Here is a 22,394-nt window from a genome sequence, read left to right as displayed (position 1 = left end):
AAAGCATGAACGCAATTTTGAGCACAAAGTCGGAGGAATATTCCCATAACCTGGAACAGAAGAGAAGAGAACAGACATTTTGACAGGACCATTACATTCCATTTTTCTTTCGCCTTTACCAAATATGGAAAGAGTTCATGATAATATATTTAATATTTAAGCATAACCTCCAGAGAGGAGAAAGCTTATGTCATTTTGTTTTGTTAAAGAGGAGTTTCTTTCAAGGTGGTATATCGTGAGCAGAAAAATATAATTATTGATAGATTTTTCTTTATTTATGTTTGCTCCTAACAGACCAGAACGCTTTGAAGAAGAATTGGGAACCAGCGCTAAACTGAAGCCCATAAAGTTTCTGTTCTTTGGAGGTCTCGTTGGAATTAAGGACACCAAATATCCGTGAGTTAAAAACTTAATCAAGCCTGACTCCTTAGCCGTCTAGTAATCTGTCCAGTTCACTTGAAATGCTGTTACTATGATGCCCTTTAACTGAGTAAAGGCTAGTTTGGTATTTAGTTCATGGTGATCAAATGTATTAATATTATATATGGCATTCAACAACTCCGCTCAGCCGGGGTTTATACACTTAAACTACATCATCACTGTGTGTGGACGGAATAATAAATTAAAGAATGATAAAAATTGTTAATGTGACATAAACTGAACGTGGTTATAAACGGATTATATAGGATTGTGAAAGCTTTTTATGCAAATTATGTTATGTATATTAGGCATTTAAAGTTTATCAGCTGATGACACTTAGGTTAGCATGAACATTCTTTGTTCAGTTTAAAGTATGTAAATGTATTAATCTGGCATTTAAAGTTGATCAGTTGATGACACTTAGGTTAGAATGAATATTCTTTGTTAAATTTCAGTTATAATTATTAATTAGATGATATTAATCTCCCTGAGATCTTTGTTTGATTTTGTCTTGCTGCATCACGTTAAAAAGAGATTAAGGGTAGACAGTTTGTGGATTGATTAAACTTTGGTTTTTAGTTGAAATTACAGACTGGAAAGTGAAATCATTTTAGTGATAAATGACATTTTTTAATTTGTTCTAATGATGACTGTATAGAATGGTAACCAGGAAGGGCTTCAATGGGTGTATCAAGAACATCTTAATTACGAGGGAATCCATCAATCTCTTGGATAACATCAAGTCCAAAGGAATCTTTCCTGATTGCATCCAAAGGGTAAGCATGCTTTTACATCTCTTGTCTTGAACAATGGAATGCAGCTGGGAAGCTGTCTAGACCTGTAAAATTGCTGAGTTTTGGAGGCTAAGTAGTCTGTTATGAAGTCATGTATGTTTATAGAGGTACCACTGTCACATTAGCACTGACTGTTGTGTAATTGTTCAGTCACACATGAGAGTAGCTCCAGTAGCGCCAGTAGCCAGAAGCGCCAGTAGCTTGTAGCCAGTAGAGCCGGTAGCCAGTAGCTGCAGTAGCTGGTATCCAGTAGTGCCATTAGCACCGGTAGCCAGTAGTGCCAGTAGCCGGTAGCGCTGGTAGCCAGTAGCGCCAGTAGCTGGTAGGCAGTAGCGCCGGTAGCCAGTAGCTCCAGTAGCCGGTAGCCAGTAGCTCCAGTAGCCGGTAGCCAAAAGCTCCAGTAGCTGGTAGCCAGTAGCGCCGGTAGCCAGTAGCGCCGGTAGCCAGTAGCGCCGGTAGCCAGTAGCGCCGGTAGCCAGTAGCTCCAGTAGCCGGTAACCAGATGCCAGTAGCTCATTCCTCAATGCTGACCTTTGTTCCAGATATGACCTTGAGATGATCAAAACCATTGTTACCTCCTTCACTAGCTTTTAGACTAATTGAGGTCAGCATCCATGTAAGGCTCCTTTAAGATAATAAACCTGGAATAATTTGACAAGATTTAGACAGAGCTTCAGAGACTTCCTTTCTGAGATGTTTGTGTCATGTTGTATGTATTGTTGTATGTATAAGTTGTATGTATAAGATGTATGTATTAGTTGTATGGTTAAGTTGTATGTATAAGTTTTAGGTATGTTGCATGTACCATGTTGTATGTATAAGTTGTATGTATAAGTTGTATGTATAAGTTGTATGTATGTTGCATGTACCATGTTGTATGTATAAGATAATAATGAAAGTAACTGAAGTGTAGATACAGACAAGTGTTAGGTGACCATAAAGTTGACCTAAGTATCAAATGGCCAAAGACAGTCCGTGAAAAATAATTGCTTTTCCAATATTCTTTCTTCAGGATATCCGATTGGTGTCCTTCCCAGCTCCCAACGGAGGCTATGTGAAAATGACACCTGTTGACTTCTACTCCAGAAGAGAATTTCTCTTTAGTTTTAGAGCACACCAACCAACCGGTCTGTTGGTGTACCTCTCTGATAGTGCCCATGTGAGTATCCACTTGTCTGTGTGAAGTACATCAGATGGGGGAGGGGGGGTCAAGGGGGGGGGGGGGGGGGGGGGGGGTCAAGGGGGGCGGGGGAGGGTCAAGGGGAGGGTATTGTTCATATGTTCATGGTAGCTGTAGTATTGTGTTGCTACCTCCTGAGATGTGTGAAGTACATCAGATGGGGGGGGGGGGGGGAAGGGCAAGGGAAGGGTATTGTTCAATTGTTCATGGTGGTTGTAGTCACTTTGTTGCTACCTCTTGAGACTACCTCTGCAGACATGCTACATATTATGTATGCAATTGGAATGTTAATGCAGGTATGTGCTTTACGCAATACATGATATCTTTAATCTTTAATGACAAACCAGTAATGAACACAACCCATCATGCAGATCTTGCCTATATGAAAATCCACCCTAGATATCCCACTTTTTCCGTAAAAACTGGGGTATCCTACCCGACCTACCCGACTTGTTATGGAAAAAAGGTGGGGTATCTAGGACGGGTTTTCTTATAGGCAAGTTCTGCTTTATGCGCAGGATGTTGCTTTATTCTGATACTTGAGCATGGTTATTGGTTAATTACTTCATCATGCTCCTTAATGGTGTCTTCTTGTCCTGGTTTATATTCCCAAGCTACTAAATTTAGGAGTGCTTTCATGTGCATGAGTGAAAGCTGAAGATGGGGGGGGGGGGGGGGGTTCGCTAATTATGTCTGTGCTCATGATGTCAGAAGGGAAATATCAAGTTTGGTTGATGAGGAATGTCTTGTTTCAGTGAGAATTATCTTTGTAATTAGAAAGATGAATGGTTGGACCTTAAAGTGATATACTAAAGGAGCTATACTATACCCCTTTAACTCGACCAACAGGAAGATGTAATGGCTGTGCAGCTTAACAATGGAACAGTCGAGGCAACATTTGGAAAAGAAGTATCCATGGTAACAAAGGTGAAGTCTGGGAAGGATACATATAATGATGGCAACTGGCACACTGTTAATATCATTAAAGAAAGCAACAGAGAGTAAGTATAGATATTTGAATATTCAGCAGGTTATGCATATTCAGATGTAATTATGGCAGTTGGCACACTGAATAGTATTAAAAAAAGCAACAGAGTATAAGTATAGATAGTTGAATATTCAGCAGGTTATGCATATTCAGATATAATGATGGCAGCTGACACACTGAATATTATTAAAGAAAGCAGCAGAGAGGATAAGTATAGATAGTTGAATATTCAGCAGGTTATGCATATTCAGATGTAATGATGGCAGTTGGCACACTGAATCTTAATAAAGAAAGCAACAGAGAGTAAGTATACATAGTTGAATATTCAGCAGGTTATGCATATTCAGATCAATGATGGAGGCTGGCACACTGAATAGAAAGCAACAGAGAGTATAAGTATAGATAGTTGAATATTCAGCAGGTTATGCATATTCAGATATAATGATGGCAGCTGGCACACTGAATATTATTAAAAAAAGCAACAGAGAGTATAAGTATAGATAGTTGAATATTCAGTAGGTTATACATATTCAGTTATGATGATAGCTAACACACAGTGAATATTATAAAAGAAAGCATTTCTCTATCAGGTTTAGAATTTAGTGCAGAAAACTATCTTATAGTCTCAGGCTTGGTTTCAAAATTGAAACAAATGATCAACTCTTCTATGAAGCTAAACCTATCCTTATTTTTACGGAAAAAAATTGGATGAAATATGTTCATGCTGCTGAAATTTGGCAGCCAGAGAGATAGGCTCAAGGCCAGCTTGAAATTAGAACAGATATGCCCAAAATGTATGTTTTTGGCTGCAGAAATTGTATGTTGGAGCCCTGTGTGATAACCACCTATGTTTGGTTGCTGGTTGCTCTACTGAGGTACTATGCCGGTGATAATTGATGACTGGTCACTATCTCTCCTGGTCCTGGTTTTGACCATATTAAAGGAATATCATTAATACCACAAGATAGGAAGTGTCCACCGCAACCCCAACCCTCCCCGGCTCCATTGCAGTCTTAATTGTGCTAAACCCTCTCTATCTTCTTAAAGCCTTAAACTCCGTATAGATGATGAAGATGAAGACACTGGTAATTTCCGCATCCGTTCATCCGTTGTCACAGATGGTCAGTTCTTTGTTGGAGGATTGCCAAAGAGCCTGACCTACAATGTAAACGTTGTTCCAGATCTCCAGCCATTTGTAGGATGTATCTCAGATGTGGGCACAGACCAGGAGTAAGTGATGCCCAGATAATTAGACTTTATCGCTACCATATTAACTGCAGTTGATATAGTCCTCGATAATTAGACTTTATCGCTACCAGTTAATATAGTCTGGGATAATTACACTTTATCGCTACCAGTTAATATAGTCTGTGATAATTACACTTCATTGCTATCAGTTAATATAGTCTGGGAGAATTAGACTTTATCGCTACCAGTTAATATAGTCTGTGATAATTAGACTTTATCGCTACCAGTTAATATAGTCTGGGATAATTAGACTTCATTGCTACCAGTTAATTTAGTCTCAGATAATAAGACTTTATGATAGTCTCGTAGAGCACAATAAGAGGAAAGAATATACTTATTGTGTCACAGAAAGATTTGATTTGTACTTGTTGCTTCTTTTTCGATATAGCTCTACTATCATTATCTATTATAGTTATGATTTCTGGTACATCCTGTCTTTAGCCAATTAATTTTGACTGATATTTAAAGCTGCTTTATCTATGTATTGGGTATATAAAATGTCTCCCTCTATTTTTTCATCAGTGTACAAAACTTTGCAGACAGAGTTGGTGATTCTTCGGCATCGTTCGGTTTCTGTCCGGATGAAGCCATCGTGGTATCGGAAACACCTCCAGACGAGTATGGCACCCCTACACCCTTTCCTGAAATTGGAACTACCCCTCCATCTGGACAATGCAAGTTAGGATTCGGTGAAGCAGCCAATGTTGTTGACCCATCAGATAGTGGAGCTGTTTACTTTGGTGCAACCAATGAAAGCAGATATGAGTATCAAACTTTTGGCCGGGATTATTCTGATAGGTATTAACTTAAAAGTTGTTGTTATGTACTGATCTAACCATAATAATATCATTATTAAAACTGTGTAGATTGGCAACATAACAACAGAGTCTCGAATGGAAAGTACCCACATGAATAAAACAAGATCCAATCATAGGCACTGTGATCAGCAAATATTGTGTGCAAATAAATTCTTTTTTAATTTTCTTTTATGTTTTTATTTTTTATTATCTACCACATCGAATAACTCTTCTATATATTTTGTTCTTCTTGAAGTGATACAGTGTCCTTCTCTTTGAAGACAGCAGCGAGTTATGCTATTCTATACTATACAGCGGACAATAATCAGTATGATTTCACAGCTTTATACCTGAATGATGGATACCTGGTCTACAGCTTTGACTATGGCTCAGGGTCTGTGCTTATAACCTCTTCATCTCGAGTCAACGATAACCAGTGGCACATGGTGAGTTAACCAGGGACGGCCATGCGGGCATGATCCGACAGGGATGGGAGACCAGGGTTTGGACTGGAGAAGGTAATAGGGCATTAGCGGGAGGAGGTACTAGGCAATGGGCGAGAGGAGGTATTAGGGCAGTGGGTGAGAGGAGGTATTAGGGCAGTGGGTGAGAGGAGGTATTAGGCAGTGGGTGAGAGGAGGTATTAGGCAGTGGGTGAGAGGAGGTATTAGGCAGTGGGTGAGAGGAGGTATTAGGCAGTGGGTGAGAGGAGGTATTAGGCAGTGGGTGAGAGGAGGTATTAGGGCAGTGGGTGAGAGGAGGTATTAGGGCAGTGGGTGAGAGGAGGTATTAGGGCAGTGGGTGAGAGGAGGTATTAGGGCAGTGGGTGAGAGGAGGTATTAGGGCAGTGGGTGAGAGGAGGTATTAGGCAGTGGGTGAGAGGAGGTATTAGGCAGTGGGTGAGAGGAGGTATTAGGCAGTGGGTGAGAGGAGGTATTAGGCAGTGGGTGAGAGGAGGTATTAGGCAGTGGGTGAGAGGAGGTATTAGGCAGTGGGTGAGAGGAGGTATTAGGCAGTGGGTGAGAGGAGGTATTAGGGCAGTGGGTGAGAGGAGGTATTAGGGCAGTGGGTGAGAGGAGGTATTAGGCAGTGGGTGAGAGGAGGTATTAGGGCAGTGGGTGAGAGGAGGTATTAGGCAGTGGGTGAGAGGAGGTATTAGGGCAGTGGGTGAGAGGAGGTATTATGCAGTGGGTGAGAGGAGGTATTATGCAGTGGGTGAGAGGAGGTATTAGGGCAGTGGGTGAGAGGTATTAGGCAGTGGGTGAGAGGAGGTATTAGGGCAGTGGGTGAGAGGAGGTATTAGGCAATGGGTGAGAGGAGGTATTAGGGCAGTGGGCGAGAGGAGGTATTAGGCAGTGGGCAAGAGGAGGTATTAGACAGTGGGTGAGAGGAGGTATTATGCAGTGGGTGAGAGGAGGTATTAGGGCAGTGGGTGAGAGGTATTAGGCAGTGGGTGAGAGGAGGTATTAGGGCAGTGGGTGAGAGGAGGTATTAGGCAATGGGTGAGAGGAGGTATTAGGGCAGTGGGCGAGAGGAGGTATTAGGCAGTGGGTGAGAGGAGGTATTAGGGCAGTGGGTGAGAGGAGGTATTAGGGCAGTGGGTGAGAGGAGGTATTAGGCAGTGGGTGAGAGGAGGTATTAGGGCAGTGGGTGAGAGGAGGTATTAGGCAGTGGGCAAGAGGAGGTATTAGGCAGTGGGCAAGAGGAGGTATTAGGCAATGGGTGAGAGGAGGTATTAGGCAGTGGGAGAGAGGAGGTATTAGGCAGTGGGTGAGAGGAGGTATTAGGCAGTGGGTGAGAGGAGGTATTAGGCAGTGGGTGAGAGGAGGTATTAGGCAATGGGTGGGAGGAGGTATAGAAATTAACAAAAGATGTAAAGAATTAAAACAACAATTAAGTTCAATCAGAAAAACCACTGCAAGTTCAATTAAGGCAAATTAGAGCAAAGAGGTCTTGAGAATGGTTTAAATATTATTTCCTTGGCTTATTGCTTTATTTGCTAGATTGAAACCCTCCGAGATGGTCGACATGGTGAGATACTTGTAGATGATGAAACCGTGGCAACAGGATACCTCCAAGGTCCCAATAAATATCTACTTACAGATACACCACTCTTTGTGGGAGGACTGCCTCCAGATTTGGAGATCAATGATATACCCGTAAGTTGAGGCCATCATCAATGCTCTCATATTTTAAATTAAAACTTTTCAAGATGCAAGTCAGAAATATTTTGAGCTGAAGTATTAGTCACCCACGCATCAGTAAGTAATAATGATTTTGCCATCAATGTTTGCGACTTCACATGTTTTGTATCATACACAGCTGTAAATAACAACACAGTCTATGATTCGACCAGCTTCTTCCCGTGATACCTAGACTTGATTGCATTTCTACAGCTTAACTGTGTCATATTTAAGTTGCCCTTATGCAAGCAAAGCACTTCTCTGCCCTGGTAGCTCTTGATGCTCATTAAATGACCTCTGCTAGTTTACGAGCATAACTACTACTACCGACCTCTGCTAGTTTATGAGCAATACTACTAGTAATGACCTCTGCTAGTTTACGAGCATAACTACTACTACTGACCCCTGCTAGTTTACGAGCAGAACTACTAGTAATGACCTCTGCTAGTTTACAAGCATAACTACTACTGACCTCTGCTAGTTTACAAGCATAACTACTACTACCGACCTCTTCTAGTTTATGAGCAATACTACTACTACCAACCTCTGCTAGTTTACAAGCATAACTACTACTACCGACCTCTGCTAGTTTATGAGCAATACTACTACTACCAACCTCTGCTAGTTTACAAGCATAACTACTACTACTGACCTCTGCTAGTTTACGAGCAGAACTACTACTACTGACCGCTGCTAGTTTATGAGCATAACTACTACTCCTGACCTCTGCTAGTTTACGAGCATAACTACTACTACTGACCTCTGCTAGTTTACGAGCATAACTACTACTACCGACCTCTGCTAGTTTACGAGCATAACTACTAGTAATGACCTCTGCTAGTTTATGAGCATAACTACTACTACCAACCTCTGCTAGTTTATGAGCATAACTACTATGCACTTGGCTCTGGTAACTTAAGTCAGTTCTACGAGTGCTATCTTTAGTTACTGGTCTTGATTACAGAAGAATAATAATAATTTACAATTGATATTTTGTTATCCTCTGTTAAGGTTGAGAACCGTGAGAGCCTAATAGGATGCATCAAAGACTTTAACGTTCAACCAGAACCAAGAGAACTGGAGAATGAATTTGAAGTTCCCACTTGTCCAGGATTAAGAGAGCCGGGAGTCTTCTTTGGTAGTAACGGGGGATACGTAGTCCTTAGTGAGTTTATTATTTTCCAAATCTCTCATCTTTTCATTGTTCTTCAATTTCATCAGTAACTGGACCAATTTTCCCGTCAAGGAACATTTTCCCAAACTTTGCTAAACATCCTGGGGTAACCAAAAAGTGATAACCTAGAACCACACTGAGAGCTCCACTTACTACTTTCCCACAATATTAAAACCAGATTCCCTGTCAATTGGTCCCCCTCACCATTATCTGTAAAAATTTAGTCGAAGAAGAAGAAAATGCTGTGAACAATATTTTTGAAATGCCTTGAAAACTTAGCGAATGCTGCAATATGTTTAATGTTATTAAGCGTTTGAACTTTAGGTTTTCTGTCTTTACATATATGGCATAACTCTGGGCATCACCAGCCAATGAAATCTTGTTACATCATTGTCGGTTAATTTAAATGTCTAATACCCATGTCTCATTCGCTGAAGAGTTTCCCTCTGTCATCTGCGTACCAGTGATGGTCCGCAGATATTGGTTGTGTTAAAACCACCGCTAATTTATTGAACAGGTGGCCTCTTGCTCTTTAGTGCTTCACTTATGTCTTAAGGGTACCAGCTGGTTCAAAGTCCAAACCCTCTGCCTGGCTCACTCATATCTGCTGATTAGTAGTGTCAGGTGTTAACTGATTAAAATTAAAGCTTCATGAGGGATCTACCGTGTATCTGATTTTGATTTTAAAATCACGTTTATTTGCCTCACGGAGTAGACTGTATTGATGGTCATACAAAATGGCAAGAAAATTCTGAACACATTTCGGTAAGACTGAAAATCATGGATCGATAGATTCTTTTTTTCGTAACAGTTACAAAATATGTTGTATTTAGTTGGTACACAGATCTTAGAGTACACATCTGTTAGTGCTATAGTGAAGATGAAAGTATATTAGTATGCAGTGTTATAATTGTTGGTATTGAATCCTTCTGATCTAAAGCTCAAGGCCCAGAGGACACAGGTTCAGATGAGTAAAGATTTTACTAAACAGAGGCAGCACTCCTTTCAGCTTACCAATCGGATATCCCACAATCCATTTCACTTTAGAAATCTGTTTCAAATTGCATATCTCACAAATGAATCTTTTCTTTATTTTCTTAGGCGATGAATTCTCTGTTGGTATCGAGTTGACAATGACCTTTGACATCAAGCCCAGGAAGAGCAGTGGAACCATCTTCTCCATCCAGAAACCAAACATGGACTTTTTGGCCTTGGAATTAAGAGACGGACAGGTAGCCATCTGGTTCTTCAACACTTGTAGTCCCCCACTCATGACTCTCAATGTTCCCCTCCCCATCCATCCAGCTATTTAAAAATAGTCTGAAAGTGTTTGTGATGTGATAATTATGTACACCATTAGAATATATTGTTGTGGAACAGACTTTACTTGAACCGTTTTGAATGTAACAATGGAAATTTGGGAATTGGAAAGATTTTTGTTGAAGCCATTTCATTGGCCCTTGATGGTTAACTACATCCACCAAATTGAAGTAAGAGACAAAAAAGTTGGATGCAGTAGGGAAGCACTTGATAAAAACGTTTGTGTGAACAAACTGATCATGAAAAATGAGGATTGTTAAATGTTTCATCCGTGATTTATTTTATTTGTATTCTGACAGCTGTTCTTGAGTGTACAGAATGGAGGAGGGGAGTTCATGGCCTCTTACATTCCTCCAAATGGGGAGTTCAGCTTGTGCAATGGCCAATGGCATAGCATAGAAGGTATGTGAAAGACCAGTAGATTGTGTATAGACACAAGCATACTATATGAGGTACCTTACAGCTATAGGCTATATATGTATAGCTCAGCTATGGCTAGCGACATAGCATAGAAGATAATTCATAGCGGCATGCTAAATTCATAGCATACAAGGTATTTTGTAGCTATATGCTATATTTGACTAGCTCAGCTTTGACCAGTGACATACCATAGAAGATCTATCATAGCTGTATGCTAAATTCATAGCATACAAGGTATTTTGTAGCTGTATGCTATATTTGACTAGCTCAGCTATGGCCAGTGACATACCATAGAAGATATTTCATAGCTGTATGCTAAATTCATAGCATACAAGGTATTTTGTAACTATATGCTATATTTGTCTTGCTCAGCTATGGCTAGCGACATAGCATAGAAGATAATTCATAGCTGTATGCTAAATTCATAGCATACAAGGTATTTTGTAGCTATATGCTATATTTGACTAGCTCAGCTTTGACCAGTGACATACCATAGAAGATATTTCATAGCTGTATGCTAAATTCATAGCATACAAGGTGTTTTGTAGCTATATGCTATATTTGTCTAGCTCAGCTATGGCCAGCAACATAGCATAGTAGATACCTCGTAGCTATATGCTAAATTTCACTAGCTCAACTTTGGCCAAAGTTATAACTATTTACAGTAAGTTGTAGATTTTTGTTTAATCTCTCTAGCTTTGTTTGATCAATTACATAGAACATACATATATTGCTGTGTTATGGCATAGCATCAAGTATTTTGTAGCTTTATTATAAATTTTACAAGCTGTTTTTGCAGTGATATAGCATTAACATATTTTGTAACTACCCTTAATTTCACTAGCTTTGTTTGGTGGTGGCATAGCATAGCAGATTCCATTTTGCTGTTGTTTGTCAAAGCCCACTGACTTTTAATAGCTAGTTATGAGCACAGTAGTTACACCATGCTATACCATTACATTAGCTTCACCATACTATACCATTACATTAGCTTCACCATGCTATGCCATTATATTAGCTTCACCATGCTATACCATTACATTAGCTTCACCATGCTGTACCATTATATTAGCTTCACCATGCTATACCATTATATTAGCTTCACCATGCTATACCATTATATTGGCTTCACCATGCTAAACCATTACAATAGCCTCACCATGCTATACCATTACATTAGCTTCATCATGCTATACCATTATATTAGCTTCACCATGCTATACCATTATATTAGCACCACCATGCTATACCATTAGCACCACCATGCGATGATGCTATACCAATACAGAATATAATAAATAATATTACATATGAAGTATTGACAGAAGAAACAAGCATAAAAAAATTTCAAATTTGTGACTTTAAAAGTGTAACACAAAGGGCCATCTTTGTCATCACTGTTCTTTTGCAGTGGTCAAAGATCGTTTTGAAGCCTCTATAACAGTGGACGGTGAGGAAGGCATACTAGGGGTCAGCGATAATCCAGCACAGACTGAAACCAACACCAATGATCCATTATACTTTGGTGGTGTTCCTGGTGAGTCATTAATCCCTTATACTTTGGTGGTGTTCCTGGTGAGTCATTGATCCCTTATACTTTGGTGGTGTTCCTGGTGAGTCATTAATCCCTTATACTTTGGTGGTGTTCCTGGTGAGTCATTAATCCCTTATACTTTGGTGGTGTTCCTGGTGAGTCATTGATCCCTTATACTTTGGTGGTGTTCCTGGTGAGTCATTGATCCCTTATACTTTGGTGGTGTTCCTGGTGAGTCATTAATCCCTTATACTTTGGTAGTGTTCCTGGTGAGTCATTGATCCCTTATACTTTGGTGGTGTTCCTGGTGAGTCATTAATCCCTTATACTTTGGTGGTGTTACTGGTGAGTCATTGATCCCTTATTCTTTGGTGGTGTTCCTGGTGAGTCATTGATCCCTTATTCTTTGGTGGTGTTCCTGGTGAGTCATTGATCCCTTATACTTTGGTGGTGTTCCTGGTGAGTCATTGATCCCTTATACTTTGGTGGTGTTCCTGGTGAGTCATTAATCCCTTATACTTTGGTAGTGTTCCTGGTGAGTCATTGATCCCTTATACTTTGGTGGTGTTCCTGGTGAGTCATTAATCCCTTATACTTTGGTGGTGTTCCTGGTGAGTCATTGATCCCTTATACTTTGGTGGTGTTCCTGGTGAGTCATTAATCCCTTATACTTTGGTGGTATTCCTGGTGAGTCATTAATCCCTTATTCTTTGGTGGTGTTCCTGGTGAGTCATTAATCCCTTATACTTTGGTGGTGTTCCTGGTGAGTCATTGATCCCTTTTACTTTGGTTGTGTTCCTGGTGAGTCATTGATCCCTTATTCTTTGGTGGTGTTCCTGGTGAGTCATTGATCCCTTATTCTTTGGTGGTGTTCCTGGTGAGTCATTAATCCCTTATACTTTGGTGGTGTTCCTGGTGAGTCATTGATCCCTTATACTTTGGTGGTGTTCCTGGTGAGTCATTAATCCCTTATACTTTGGTGGTGTTCCTGGTGAGTCATTAATCCCTTATACTTTGGTGGTGTTCCTGGTGAGTCATTGATCCCTTATACTTTGGTGGTGTTCCTGGTGAGTCATTGATCCCTTATACTTTGGTGGTGTTCCTGGTGAGTCATTAATCCCTTATACTTTGGTAGTGTTCCTGGTGAGTCATTGATCCCTTATACTTTGGTGGTGTTCCTGGTGAGTCATTAATCCCTTATACTTTGGTGGTGTTCCTGGTGAGTCATTGATCCCTTATTCTTTGGTGGTGTTCCTGGTGAGTCATTGATCCCTTATTCTTTGGTGGTGTTCCTGGTGAGTCATTGATCCCTTATACTTTGGTGGTGTTCCTGGTGAGTCATTGATCCCTTATACTTTGGTGGTGTTCCTGGTGAGTCATTAATCCCTTATACTTTGGTGGTGTTCCTGGTGAGTCATTGATCCCTTATACTTTGGTGGTGTTCCTGGTGAGTCATTAATCCCTTATACTTTGGTGGTGTTCCTGGTGAGTCATTGATCCCTTATACTTTGGTGGTGTTCCTGGTGAGTCATTGATCCCTTATACTTTGGTGGTGTTCCTGGTGAGTCATTAATCCCTTATACTTTGGTGGTGTTCCTGGTGAGTCATTAATCCCTTATTCTTTGGTGGTGTTCCTGGTGAGTCATTAATCCCTTATTCTTTGGTGGTGTTCCTGGTGAGTCATTAATCCCTTATACTTTGGTGGTGTTCCTGGTGAGTCATTGATCCCTTTTACTTTGGTTGTGTTCCTGGTGAGTCATTGATCCCTTATTCTTTGGTGGTGTTCCTGGTGAGTCATTGATACCTTATTCTTTGGTGGTGTTCCTGGTGAGTCATTAATCCCTTATACTTTGTTGGTGTTCCTGGTGAGTCATTAATCCCTTATACTTTGGTGGTGTTCCTGGTGAGTCATTGATCCCTTATTCTTTGTTGGTGTTCCTGGTGAGTCATTGATCCCTTATACTTTGTTGGTGTTCCTGGTGAGTCATTAATCCCTTATACTTTGGTAGTGTTCCTGGTGAGTCATTGATCCCTTATACTTTGGTGGTGTTCCTGGTGAGTCATTGATCCCTTATACTTTGTTGGTGTTCCTGGTGAGTCATTAATCCCTTATACCTTGTTGGTGTTCCTGGTGAGTCATTAATCCCTTATACTTTGGTGGTGTTCCTGGTGAGTCATTAATCCCTTATACTTTGGTGGTGTTCCTGGTGAGTCATTGATCCCTTATACTTTGGTGGTGTTCCTGGTGAGTCATTAATCCCTTATACTTTGGTGGTGTTCCTGGTGAGTCATTAATCCCTTATACTTTGGTGGTGTTCCTGGTGAGTCATTAATCCCTTATACTTTAGTGGTGTTCCTGGTGAGTCATTGATCCCTTATACTTTGGTGGTGTTCCTTGTGAGTCATTAATCCCTTATACTTTGGTGGTGTTCCTGGTGAGTCATTAATCCCTTATACTTTCGTGGTGTTCCTGGTGAGTCATTAATCCATTCTGAACTGGCTAAGTAAGTGATAGGGAAAGCCACATAATCAGATGATAACTTCATGCATAGTTTGGACAAGTTTATTCTGAGCTGTATTTTCATGTCCGGCCTCAAAGCACTCGAACTGACAGAATGAGCAGTATGAATATCAGTTTCCTATCAGAAAAAGGTTAGGAACTGTTAATTCTGTCCATACGCTCTGAAGGACAGTATAGAGTGGTATTAGTATTTGATCAACTGGCTGCTTCTTGTTATAACCTAGAGAATTTATATGCTTCCCTGTAAATCAGGAATCCTTTCTTGCTAGTTGTTATATGATTACTAAATGCTAAGTCCATTCACATCACCAGTGTTACAATTTCAACTTATTTCTGCTTCAGATGGTGAAGTTCACGATGGCATTTTGGAGAACGAATCCTTCGGTGGTTGTATCAGAAACATCGTCATTAACGGCAAGTCTGAACCGGTAGTAAACAAGAGACGAGTTGGAGAGGTTGATCTACGATCCTGCCCTGCCAACTGAATCCTTCTGTGAACATCGCATGTTAGTCAACTCCCCTCGCAGAACTGATCTGACCCAGCAACAGTAGTCGTAAATTTTAATAACAGAGAAGAATTTCAGTAATGATAGTTTAATAACAACTACGACAATCTCTCTTTTAATGCATCCCTTCCAAACATTTTATATTGATCTCATATCTGATTCGCTTTATTTGTACGTTTTGTAAACTTTTTTAACAGTATTATTATTATTGAAATGTATTTCAAAATTTGATTAATTGTTAAATGTTAAATTTCCCTCAGAGGGTATTTCTAAATCCACCAAAGCAATACAGTTTGTTTGTTGTCATATGTTAATCCCATAGGCAGCTACTTTCATGAGCATCGTCGTGGTGTTGAGTCACAAAAATGAGTTTACAGCAAGTACCAAAGCTGTTGTCATTATGTGAATTCATCAGATTTATACTAGTATCATGTGTTCACCTTAACTGAAAAATACAGTAAACTTACATTTTATAGCAATAAACCCCCAAGACACTTAAAGCTTTTAAAAATATAAGCATTTTAAATATTGTCCAAGTGTTTTATTCACTGTAATATCACTGCTGACGAGGTTGATGTTGTGTGCTAATTGTGAATTTTAAAATGTTCGCATTCCATCAGGTGTTGTACACTTGGTAGTTTTACCTCACTTTCTTTCCAATTCTATGATTTAGTTATAGTTACATCTTCCCACCCCTCCCTCTCTCTCCCTCCCTCTCTTATAGTTATTGTATCTTTCATCCCTTATCTTCACATTAGCATCTGTATTGACTTCCTACAAACTGAATTTACCTTGTTGCCAGATGCCTACAGTAAGTTTAATATATTTATACTCCAAAGTTCATGGCAAGGATTGTCTTCTGGTAACAATGATCATCAGTATTGGCAGCAGATATAGAAGGAAATCAAATAAAGGTCACTCATTGTGAATGTTTTAACAAGCTTGTCACTTCACCACTCACTATCACATGACCTATCACATGACCTCAGAGAGGAGGCAAAAAGTCTCTCATTGAAGACCTCTCAATATTTGTGGATAATTTTGATGGTCAGAAGCACCCAGAAAGATACTTTTGCAAAGTGTTAGAAATATTTATGGACTAAAATTTGTGGCCAATATTGATGATGTTTGACATGACAATAGTTTATGTGACATCAAATTAAAGTATGAAAGTATTGATCCCATTATGAAATGAAGTATTTAATTGGTACTGGACAAACGTTAGTTCTGCAAACGTTAGGTCTGCAATGAAGGAACTGAACGAAGAGTTTACCCAGTGTTCATTATTTATTTAACCTTGCATAAAGATCAAATCACATTGTGTCTAGACACATCTGTTCGCATTGACTTATCAATATTAAAAGAAAATGCAAAGTACATCAATTAACGTAAGAGGCCTGCATAAATTATTCAATCGGCTATAAACATGGCTTGAATGTTTCCAAAGTTTCCAAACACGTCAGGAAAAATGGAGAGACATATATATTCAGCTGTGAAGATTGTAACAAAGTGTCTTTTAGATGCATTCAGTGTTTTACAGATCTCTCTTATTTACTAGAATTGCTCTCCTTTCAGGTTTACTGAATATTAAACTATCAGGATTCACACTCCAGATGTCATGTTACCAGTAAATTGTTTTCTACAAGGACATGATTATATCTATACAGTTCTATCTCTGTAGTATTTCTATTCATTAACAAACCCCATTTCTTGTGAGTAAGTTATAGACTTCTTGTGGAATAACTCAAAACTGATTTCATAATCTTTAAAGCATTTGTTCAAATCTGCCAAAGTGACTCAACACCACTGAAACAATGGATTACTAAACCAATGTTACCATTGAATTTGAGTGGTTACACATTCATGTTTCATGAATATTCAATTTAAAAGGATATGCTCATGTGGCAGATTGAGAGAAGAAGTTTTGTTCCTCCTCCTTCCCCCACTCCCCCAACTCACCTCTGAAGATGGAAGGTAGCCCATTCCCTGTTTCTCCAAGCCTAGCAAGACCTTGTAGTTTACCCTTTGCAAAAGAAAATTGGGTTATGCCTTAAGCCTTACTGGCTTGAGGTTTTCACAGATTCTTGAATTACTGTAGAATATCTTGAGATTTGATGAAATAAATGTGATAAACCCTATTTGTACCTCTGTGTTTTTCTAAATCCCTATATTGTTCTTCTCTCTGTTTAAAATATCTGGTAATATTTGAAGTGCAATATGGAAAGGTGCACAAACACATAACCTCAAAATACTTAGTTGTGTTTGCTACATTAGTGTCTTAACAAAAAGGTGTACATATTTGAAAATCTCTGCAAATATAAATACCTAGAACAGGCTACAATATTTTGGGCTTTTTGAAGGGCCTCTTTCGAACACCATAAGAAGAGTGCCCGTTTTCTAAATACAAGATGGTGTCACAGATTTTAAACAAAAGTCATAAGATGCCGTCCAAAATAGAGGGCAGCATTGCACAATGCCGAATTAAATTTCGTCATAGAATTTTATACTTGGAAGCACAATTGTGCATGCGCCCCCTAAAAAAGTTCTGCCGGCTACGGTGCTTTCATAGACACGTGGCGATATATATGAGGGCGATGACTCTCAGTTTCTCTGTCAATATAGGTGATTGGTTGATTAGAATGAAATATATCATAAAGGCTTTCAAGTCAGTAATTTCTCACACGGTGTTACCAGGGACGTAGCTAAGGCCTGATGATTGGGGGGGGTGTAGTGGCTGAAATTCCAACTGGATGGGTTTTGGAGCCAGAAAATTCCGACTGCTGCCTTGTACCCCCCCCCCCCACCCCCGCACTAATCGTCAACGATACGGTCAGTTTCAGTCAGACACCCCATCTTTCGCGAATGCACTTATGTTCCGAACTTTTTTCGATACATTTGTACCTTATGGGGCAAAGTTTTTGCTTATGTTGATGGCACTTTTAAGCTTCCATAGATTAGCATTGGCGTTTTAATTGTATACCATAGAGACAATATATATCCCAACGACGTAGCCAGGAGTTTGAAAGAGGGAACACATTTTGCGATTGTTATGGGGGAGGGGTCTAAGGGGAGGGGGTGTCCCCCTCCCCTTTGAGATATTTTTGAACAATTGAAGGTCCTTAGATGCGATCTGGTGCAATTTGTTGCCAGTTTCATCATTATCATATGATATCATATTATCAGCAGATTTTGTTTTCCTGTTTGAATTCTTTTACATGTTCTTTTACATAATATATCAGAAATACATTTGACGAACTTAACTGATGGACAATATAAACTTTCATATTTTGTAAGACAGCCAGATGTGCAGTGGCCTAAAAACAAATATCGTTATCGCCGTGTATTAGCAGTGTAATAACAACAGTTTTTAAACATATTTTTCGACACTGAAAGGGGGGAGCAGTCGCTCCCCTGCTCCCCCTGGCTACGTCCCTGTATATCCTGAACTTACTTGAAGCAAGCGAACAGGGTCGACCCACCCAATAGCAAAATTAATACATAAATTATCCGAATTGAAGCTGGCGAACGTTGTATTTTTTTTTAGAGTATTCAAAATCGTACGAAGTTTTGTATGGTGGAGTATAAGGATCGCGAGATACAATTTCTCAATGTGACGAGTAAACGTGGTAAATATGACTGATTAAAGGTCAATTTTGATCGAAAATTTTATGTCACTCACAAATTACAAGAACATATGAAAATAAAAGTGCGACAGTCAGAAAAATTAGAGTGCGACAGTCGGAAATTCCGAATTGAAGCTGGCGACAGTCGGAAATTCCGACAGTCGGAAATTCCGACTGTCGCACTCAAATTTTCCAACTATCGTAATTTTTACCAAGATTGGGGGGGTGAGACACCCCCACACACCCCCCCTCTAGCGACGTCCCTGGGTGTTACAGGTCCCGATGATGCCACGTTCGTTTAATACTTCTATTTTTTGCACGGGAATATATATGTACATATTTAACCTAGGTGTTACGGCCCACGGATTGGTTACAAATTTCACATTGGTTCGCGGCAGTCGCTAGCATTTATGTGGTGTAACCAGGGCCGGATTGATGATTTCAAAAGGGAGAGGGCGTGTCACTGAGGTTCTTCGAGAACGAAGTGAATTGGTGCATATTTAGGCTACACGTTGGGTCTATCTATAATTAGGTCTAAACCTAAAGTTGTGTTAATATCTACGTTCAGTGTGTGTGGGGGGGGGGGTGGAAAGGGCGGGGTGCATACCTCTCCCCAATAGCCGTACAGTTTACGTGCAACTGATTCCCAATTAGTTTATGTTCTAGTTGGTCGTCGATATTGGCTTCAAATATTATCGTGCTAAGAAGTGCTAAAAGTCTTCAAAGCTATTTTTCTGAAAGGACTGTCACGCAACTATTCGAAGACATTGGGGTGCCCCCCCCCCACCCACCCAAAAGGAAGGTAAACAGTTTTGAGGCCTGACAGTGCTGAAATGCCATGTCGAAGTTTAAATATGGGTGTTCGTACGTTATTTGACTTGCTAGCATATCTGGGAACAATACTTATGAGATTTAGTGATGTATACACAAAACTTTCACTTAGTCCAAGAAATGTGTTAAAAAGGTATATTCTCCGATTGAACTGTTCCTGTAGTAAGAAAAATAATTCGTTACAGTGTGAAAAGTCGATATCAATTTGTCGACGGGATCAGAAGATTGATGTTATCCCGAAATAGAAACCTTTTTCAGACTAAATAGCTTCAGGTGTGATAGTCTAACAACAAGCATTTGCGTTAAAGTCGGTACTGAGCAACAGAAGAAAGAGTATCTTGTTTGGCACACAATACGTTGTTCATCTGTTGCATTACAGTGAGCTATAACATACGTGTAATGCCTTACGTACCCACCAGCAGTAATTACACCATAAGCTGTGAGATGGACAGACTATGACTGAAAACCGAATCGACACGGTGAGAGTAAAGTAACGTTATAATGTAAACTGCAGCATTGTATATAACACCCAACAGAGATAAAAGGCAAACAGATTATCCACGAAAACCTACCAGCAGAATAATGAAAAGAAGAATAACAGGCGGAGAGTATTAATCATTGTAACCATACTCGTACATACGTTATTTGCTAGAGATTATACCACTGCGTTACACTGAGGTATCGCACCACAATGAGAGTAGTACACGTCCGCCTGCAGAGGTAACCATTGCCGGAACATGACTATGGAACGACGAAAATGCATTAAAAATTATGTAAACCTAAGTCATTATGTGAACACAAAGTTATCGCCACATAATGACCAAGAACCGTTTAAGTCCTTATGTGGCACTAATAGCACCTCCACATAATGACCAAGAACATTTTACCTATCATGCGATCCTAACACTGCCACATAATGACCGCCAATACCGACAATATTCACAAGTCCTATATATGTGGGGATCTCGCATGTCGCCACATAAGGACTAACGCAGATATCGCTAATAAAGTTGACTTTAAAAGTTTCATCTAATCATTTTCTTCAGAAATTGGTGAAATTTAGAAATAACACAACTAAACAATTCATTATTTTTGCTTATTTCTTTAATTTCTTTAATGTCCACTGATTAGGGTAACGATTTTCTTATCTTGATGGCACTTTTAAACTGCGGTATAAACATGACGTAAGCAAGAATGTCAAAGTGTATTGATGACGTAACTGTTGTAGAATCTCGCTGTTTGCATACACTAGGTACAATATACGTATGTTCGTCTACAGTCTAAAATAAGTCAATATAAGTTCCTATTTTCCAGATATATCATTGTTAGTAATTCTAATTAATTATCACATTTTATCTCAAGTATAGTTCTCGGCCTTTAGCCTGACCATGTCCAGTATTTATCCCCTTTCCAAATAATATGTGACACACATAATGACGTAACATCATGATCATACGGTTACAGTCTCGATGAAAATGGGACTGGGGCTCAGAGTGGATCAGTTGAGATGTTTAGATTTGATTTTGGTAACAAAAAAATGATGTGGAAACCAAAAATAAACTTTAAAAAATGAAAGTGGTAACCATGAGCACAATCTGTTGGATTTTAAATCACGTGACATATGGCAAACTGGTTCAAATAACCAATGTGTAATTCTGATAATTTGGGAAAATGTTTGTTCGCATATTAACTTATAAGGTTGTGTAAAAGTAAGTTGGCCTGACGTTTAATGTTGTAAGTGCAAACCTCTCCAATTACTCGAACATCAGAATTTCTCGATTATTGCAAATGTCACATTTTCACAAGATAGAGTTTATCAAACATTAAACTTTATCAAACGTCTAGTCTTTCATGTGTATGACCACACGGGAACTGCTAGAAAAATTGGAGCTGATTTTGAGAGAATCAATTAGAAATATTTATTCAATAATTCCATCATAATTTCTATTAGTCCCAAATACAAAGTTAATCGAATTTGAACTCATATTAAAGTCAAATATTTGAAATGATTTTCAACTTGTTTGTAATATTACGTAACGGTATAATGAGTTGCACTGGAAGACCATTATTATATATTTGAAAACACCTATATAACTAGCTTATTTATTTTACTCGAAAGTTCAACTTACTTGCCAATTTGAGAAAAATTAATTCATTTCTATACCCTCACATTTCGATATACGGGTATAGACACCCAAACGTACACATAGTTTACCATATGTCCCTATAGAAGATATGTTTATATATAAATAACTCGCTTCCGCTGAAAGCTTCAAATTGACTTATTAACTTTAATGATAGATAAATTTGAACAAAAAATACGCTAAAATAGAGGGCGTGGTCCGTTTCTGTGATCGGTCTTAAAGTCTGGTATACAAATCATGAATTAAGGTGCAAAAACATTTCCTCTTCTGGTGATAGGCTCATTCATGTAGATGCAACAAACAGTCCCATTTTATGGTGTTAGCTTCAGTTCGATTCAAAAGCAGTCGCGGCCACGGTCGTTATGTTTAGTCACGTGCATAGCAGTCTGGCCTCCTAGAGTTAAGTTCAGTCATGTACAATAACAGTCCCGCATCTGGCGTTAGGCTCAGTTGGGTATGAGAATTTACGAAAGCAATTAGTTTAGATTAATATTAATGCAGACTATCCATATGAAATATTTCTTTAAACTCACTGTTACCAGCACCGCATTGCAATATGGCGTGCAAGCAAACATAGGTGTTTACATTCCCCACTTGTTTTATGGCTCATATCGTGTAATTTGTTTTACACTTGTGTAGGTGTTAAAATATTAGAGCGACCATCTGTGATAAAATCTAGAATCAGATATACAAGAAAAACGAGCATTTAAC

At 39.3% G+C, this 22,394-nt stretch overlaps 1 protein-coding gene across 2 annotated transcripts in view; it reads left to right on the top strand.

Moving 5' to 3' along the window:
• LOC139973059 (laminin subunit alpha-3-like) overlaps positions 1–15,785 on the top strand; it is a 128,150-nt gene extending 112,365 nt beyond the window's left edge. For both annotated transcript variants that reach the window (XM_071979427.1, XM_071979426.1), the window contains 13 exons: positions 295–396; positions 1,079–1,196; positions 2,227–2,373; positions 3,244–3,395; positions 4,430–4,612; positions 5,153–5,428; positions 5,684–5,873; positions 7,431–7,586; positions 8,622–8,775; positions 9,886–10,016; positions 10,404–10,506; positions 11,936–12,061; positions 14,922–15,785. In XM_071979427.1, the coding sequence (XP_071835528.1) occupies positions 295–396; positions 1,079–1,196; positions 2,227–2,373; positions 3,244–3,395; positions 4,430–4,612; positions 5,153–5,428; positions 5,684–5,873; positions 7,431–7,586; positions 8,622–8,775; positions 9,886–10,016; positions 10,404–10,506; positions 11,936–12,061; positions 14,922–15,064 (1,981 nt within the window). In that variant the 3' untranslated portion in view covers positions 15,065–15,785. The remainder of the gene's footprint in view (positions 1–294; positions 397–1,078; positions 1,197–2,226; positions 2,374–3,243; positions 3,396–4,429; positions 4,613–5,152; positions 5,429–5,683; positions 5,874–7,430; positions 7,587–8,621; positions 8,776–9,885; positions 10,017–10,403; positions 10,507–11,935; positions 12,062–14,921) is intronic.
• Positions 15,786–22,394: the final 6,609 nt, after the last annotated feature.

This window comes from Apostichopus japonicus, chromosome 9 (genome assembly GCF_037975245.1).
Source record: "Apostichopus japonicus isolate 1M-3 chromosome 9, ASM3797524v1, whole genome shotgun sequence".
In the NCBI taxonomy this organism is placed as follows: Eukaryota; Metazoa; Echinodermata; class Holothuroidea; order Aspidochirotida; family Stichopodidae; genus Apostichopus; species Apostichopus japonicus.
The sequence above is the reverse complement of the archived record's forward strand: the minus strand, read 5'-3'. Positions and strand labels throughout refer to the sequence as shown.